General features: G+C 39.7%; 1 protein-coding gene across 1 annotated transcript in view; it reads left to right on the forward strand.

Annotated features, from left to right (window-relative positions):
• The window catches only part of TBCK (TBC1 domain containing kinase), a 411,838-nt gene that overhangs the window by 36,359 nt on the left and 369,641 nt on the right, over window positions 1–5,838 (forward strand). Inside the window, exon 2 of the mRNA XM_007948290.2 lies at window positions 2,922–2,994. Coding sequence (XP_007946481.1) covers window positions 2,922–2,994 — 73 coding nt within the window. The remainder of the gene's footprint in view (window positions 1–2,921; window positions 2,995–5,838) is intronic.

Here is a 5,838-nt window from a genome sequence, read left to right on the forward strand (position 1 = left end):
CTGATTGCCAGTCTCTTCATGGGGATTAACTACCACCAGCTGCCCAGCCACTCAACCAGGCCCAGCCAAGTTGACACACAAACCAAACTACCACAGAAGACTCAGTATCAAAGGCAGAGGAACTGGAAACACTTAAATTTAGGTAGAAGAGGCATCAGTCAACAGGGGAGAATGAAATGAGGGAGTCTGATAGGTGCAAGGAAAGCTGAGAGGCTATGGTAAAAAGGAAAGCAAAAAAGTGCAGCTTCCCATTTTGATTTTCTGATGTTGTTTCCGACTGTTGAGTTGTTTCTAATTCATAGCGACCCCTGTGTACACCAGAGCAAAACACTTCCTGGTCCTGCTCCATCCTCAAAATCCTTTCTGTGTTTGAGCCCATACAGGCACTGTGTCAGTCCATGTCATTGATGGTCTTTCCCTTTTCCATTGACCCTCTACTTTACCAAGCATGATATCCTTCTTCACGGACTGGTGTCTTCTGATAGCATGACCAAAGTATGTGAGATAGGGCCATCCTCACTTCTAAGAAGCATTCCAGCTGCACTTCTTGCGAGACAGATTGTTCATTTTCTGGCAGTCCATGGTCTTTTGGAGCAGATTTGTTCTGTGCAGCGCATCATTTGATTTCCTGTCTTCTGCTTCCATGAGTATTGATTAGATCCAAGGAAAATGAAATCCTTGATAATTTCAATCTTTTCTCCATTTATCATGATGTTGCTTATTGGTCCAGTTGTGAGATTTGTATTTTCTTTCTTTGAGGTGTAAGCTGTAGTGAAAGCTGTAGTCTTTGATCCTCATCAATAAATGCTTCATTTCTTCACTTTTGGCAAGCAAGGTGTGTCATCTGCATATCGCAGGTTGTTAGTCTTCCTCCAATCCTGATGCTGTGTTCTTCTTCATATCTGGCTCCTTGAATTGTTTCCTCAGCATGCATATTGAATGAGTATAGTAAAAGGATACAATCTTGACACACAACTTTCTTGATTTTAAACCATGCATTATCCCCTTGTTCTGTTCAAGTGACTGCCTCTTGGTTTGTGTACAGGTACCTCATTGACACAGTTAAGTGTTCTGGAATTCCCTTTTTTCACAGTGTTGTCCATAATTTGTTATGATCCACACTGTCAAATGCCTTTGCATAGTAAACATCTTTCTGGTATTCTTTGCTGTCAGCCAAGATCCATCTGACATCAGCTATGTCAGGTTTTCTGGCAGTCAGTGTTACCTGCTCTTTCCCTTCTACGAAATTGTTTGAAGAACCACTTGGCATGTTCTTTTCATTGCTGAGTTGAAGAATGGAGCCTTTTACCTCACGATTTTCTTTCCTTTTTATTTTCCTTTTGTTTCTCATTGTTACTTCAAATTGAATGTTAAGTTCCTATTTATGTTTCCTATAAGTGGCTAAGGCACTTGACTGCTAACCAGAAGGCTGGCGGTTCAAACCCACCAGCCACTCCTTGGAAGAAAGGTTGGGCAATCTACTTCCGTAGTGATACTGCCTCGGAAACCCAAGGAGGGGTCGCTATGAGTCGGGTCCGACTCGATGGCACATAACAACAACAACAACATAATTATAATACTGGCACCTTAAATTGTTTCAACTTCTCACCTTCCATGAGTGCCCCTACACTAGTATTCTTCATCTCTATTTCCGTATACAAGACCATACCTTGAACTATTCATTACTAAGAATTGTTCTATATACCTGGTTTCCTACTTTACTCTGGACTTCCTTTTTCTGTCTTTTGCTATGTCATTTTTCTAGTTCTGTTACTTTTTCATTTTTATAAAACCTCATTTTTGCAGTTATCATTATTTCCAACCTTCATGCACCTTTACTTCTGTATCTTTTTTCAGTCTTTCATCTGAATTTTATGCTGACCTTTTTTTCATCTAGCCTAGAAGCCATGTTTTCGAGACACTTGCCAGCACCCCAATTAATCTATCCTGAAATAACCTTACCAAGTACACAACTCCTAGTAACCCATTATTCTTTGGTTCCTCTTACATTCGTTTGTTCAACTAAAAATTATTGATCTGGGTTTGATACTATGTGAGTATCATACTAGTCACTAGAGATAACTGATGAGCAAAAAATAAAGGGCATGGGCCAACCCTCAGAACTGTGTATTCCTATTCTTAGAGTTGATCTGTTGGAAAATTAAATATTTATTGTGCCTACCGCAGTTTTATATTACTTAATCTCAGCAGGCATAATGCCTAAGGCACTTGACTGCTAACCAGAAGTCTGGCAGTTCAAACCCACCAGCAACTTCTCAGAAGGGAGATGGGGCAATCTACTTTCATAATGATACTGCCTCGGAAACCCAAGGAGGGGTCGCTATGAGTCAGGTCTGACTGGACAGCACCTAACAACAACAATCTCAGCAGACTCCATGATGTTACAAACAATTCCAAATTGACTTTTTGTTTTTTCTCCATAGTAATTTTTCAGAACATTACTACTTTTCCCAAGTTTCTGAACTCAATTTCAAAGACCTTGTATTTGAACAAGATTATCTATGCAATGTGTCCCTAACTCCCCAACCCTTTTCACCTCAACGTTTCTTTTTTATCTTCATCCAGTCTTTTACTTCTGTGAGTCTGTATCAGAAGAAGAATCACTTCTTTTTTCTCAAAGTGAACTTTTCCATCTATTTTTTTTCTTTTTCCCTGATGTACATGGGAGAGATTGGAGAAAAATACAAAATGGAAAAGAACCATTATTTAATGTGGTGTTTTACTAGACTTATATCCTATTATTGTACATGGTTGGTAATTCAATGAAGTGTAAGAAGCTTTTCAAAGATACTTTTATTTTGTACTATATGTTAACATCTTCAGTGGGGTATGTATATTATTTTGTCATTAAAATAATTGTGTTAATAAAATATAAAATACATTTGTTTTATTTTACTCAGAGAGACTGGTGGTCGTGGCTGAGCACTGTGAAAGGAGTTTGGAAGACTTGCTTCGAGAAAGGAAACCCATGAGGTACTTTGTAATATCAGGACAGTTAAAGGAAAAGCATAAATTGGCAGACAAAAAGCCATTTTAACAAGAAACTCAGGATTTTGGTTTCCTTACTTCCCTGTTTAATGATAAAACCCAGGTGCAAATTTTCATTTTAGGAAATTTGATTCACAGGACTCATAGAAATTCAACATTGACATTGTTTAGTATTCAGCTTTTATAATGTAGGCGTTTTCCAAAGTACTTGACAAAATAATTCCTAAAGAGATATATAGGAAGGCTTGAAGTTTTCTTAGTAGTCGTGTAGTGCCTAAGGCACTTGACTGCTAACCAGAAGGCTGGCGGTTCAAATCCACCAGCCACTTCTCGGAAGGAAGGTTGGGCAATCTACTACTGTAGTGATACTGCCTTGGAAACCCAAGGAGGGGTCGCTATGAGTCGAGTCTGACTCGACGGCACATAACAACAACAACAACAAGCATTCCACTGGCTGAGATTAAGATTATTTTTCTGAAAAGAGCATGTAGTAACTTCATAGGATATTGGTATTCCTGGCGGCGTAGTGCCTAAGGCATTTGACTGCTAACCAGAAGGCTGGTGGTTCAAATCCACCAGCCACTCCTCAGAAGGAAGGTTGGGCAATCTACTTCCATAGTGATACTGCCTTGGAAACCCAAGGAAGGGTGGCTAGGAGTTGGATCTGACTCCATCCACCACAGTGCGTTGTGTTTTTGTTAAGTATCTGTCTGAATTTAAAGAGATATTCTCATTTTTGAGAACTTTTCATCACTGACACATTCTAAATGAAAATAAATCTTTTTCAAAGGGAGACAAAGAATGTGTAGTGTACTCAATGGTAGTTATTTGATAGAAGCAAAACAAATAAATTGAATCAAGGTATTTTCCTTGCTACTTTAAATGATTTGGTTTTAATAACAGTCTTTGGAATGAAAGATACAGGTATCATCTTACTTGCCTCTTTAAAAAGTCCAATCTGACCATAGGTAATAAAAGTGCCTTTTTAAAATAAATTTAGAAATAACGTAACCTTACTAGTATGTGTTTTTGTAATTGTAGGCTTTATATGACAACAGTCTTTGATTTTATTATATGTTATTTTTAAAAAAAATATGCCATTGCTCACCAGTATAAATTTATACTTTTATTTATATGCATAGCTGCTAAAAGCAATTCTCTGTCAAAGCTAGTTGGCATTAAGACTGAAAAACAGTTGTAGCTACATTTTTATCCAGAGGAGAGAAAATCATTATTTTAACTGAATGCAGTGTAATCAATTGCTTTTGTGTAGTCTTTCTAGCCATGGCCTTGGAACTTCCATGATATTATTGACTGTGACTATGCAATTTAATGGTTTATGGTTTACCAAGGGGATTGGTCAATCTGCTATGCGAGTTAAGTATCTTATGGTCTACCAAGAGGATTGGTCAGTTTGTGGCCTTAGTGGGAGGGCCATGTCTTAAAATTGACAAGAGGTTTCCTTACGTAAGGGCCAATTGCACAATTTCAGGGGGGATCCTCACTATTATCAAGAAGAGTTGTCTCTAGTGGAATGTGTCCTTTGGACTACGGACTTGGGGTCCCAGCATTGAGAACCTCCTAAACCGAGAAGAGAACTTGTAATACTGAAGAGAATAAGAAGCAGTACTGAGCAGAGCAAAACTCTGTTGAGGAACGGTGGCAGCAGTAAAGCATTGGGAGCCAGGATACTGGTGAAAAGTGGTGGCTGGGGGCATGCTGACCCACAGGGTGAGAGAGAGCTGAATGACTTTGGGCAGGAGGCTTGCTGGTAAAGTTGTATGGCTCAGAGCACTTGCCATTGGAGCTAAGAGAGACCTGTAACACTTGCCTGTGCAGGACAAAGTCCGTAGTATGCCTTGTGCAGGACAAAGTCCGTAGTATGCCTTGTGCAGGTGTTACCTTGGAGGATCCTATGCAGGGGTTTTCCTACACAGGGCAGATCTGGATGCCTCTGGGAAGGAGGCTTGACAGCATAGTTAAAAGAGCTCTAATGCTTCTGCAGGGCAAGAGAGGCCTGAATGTGCCCTGTGCCGGGGTTGCAAGTCTACACAGAGAGTGAGGATCCAGGTAGTGTGGCAGCGAGAGAGCTCTGCAGGTCCAGATAGCATAGCAGGAACTGGCAGCAGAGACTTAGAAGGAGCTGGCAGCAGAACCTGGGGAGATCCTGTGCAGGGGTTTCCCATCTATGAGGCAAGGCCCAGTGAAGCCCAGTGGCAGAGCAGAAGCCTCGGGTGGTGTGGTGGCAGCTGAAGGTAGTGGTGACATGAACACAGTATCTGACCTGAACCACTGTGTGCCTGCTTATTGACATAAGAACGGACATGGGTAATTTGGGGAAGGTAAGTATTTTCCCTCTGGGAATCTATTGTTATCTTTTATTATTTGCTTTCTATAAATAATAATAATGGCTTTTACATTGCCAACACTGTGTGTCTCATGTGTCTGGCTTGATCACAGATGAACTTGGTTCATCAACCATGGAATGGTTGATGCATATATGTGCCTCATTTCTAGCAGTCTTATGGCTACCTGGAATTTTGAGACACAGCCTACCTGCATGTTCAATGCAGATAGACATACGCATACACTTAGCCTGAGTTAAATTTGTATAGAGATTGAGAATGTAGTATGCATGATGAAAAAGTCAGTTTCTAGCTAGACAACTTTGGACAAGTCTCTTGATCTTTTGCTCATCTGTAAAATACAGAGTTTTACTTGATCTAGGATCATTCTAGAGCAAGTTATTTTCAACATGATATTTTCATTAATATTTATTACATTTAATATTATATTGATCACTTTTATAGGCATATATTTTTATGTTTC

This window comes from Orycteropus afer, unplaced genomic scaffold, assembly GCF_000298275.1.
Source record: "Orycteropus afer afer isolate SDZICR_OR568_19922 unplaced genomic scaffold, OryAfe1.0 scaffold00211, whole genome shotgun sequence".
NCBI lineage: Eukaryota > Metazoa > Chordata > Mammalia > Tubulidentata > Orycteropodidae > Orycteropus > Orycteropus afer.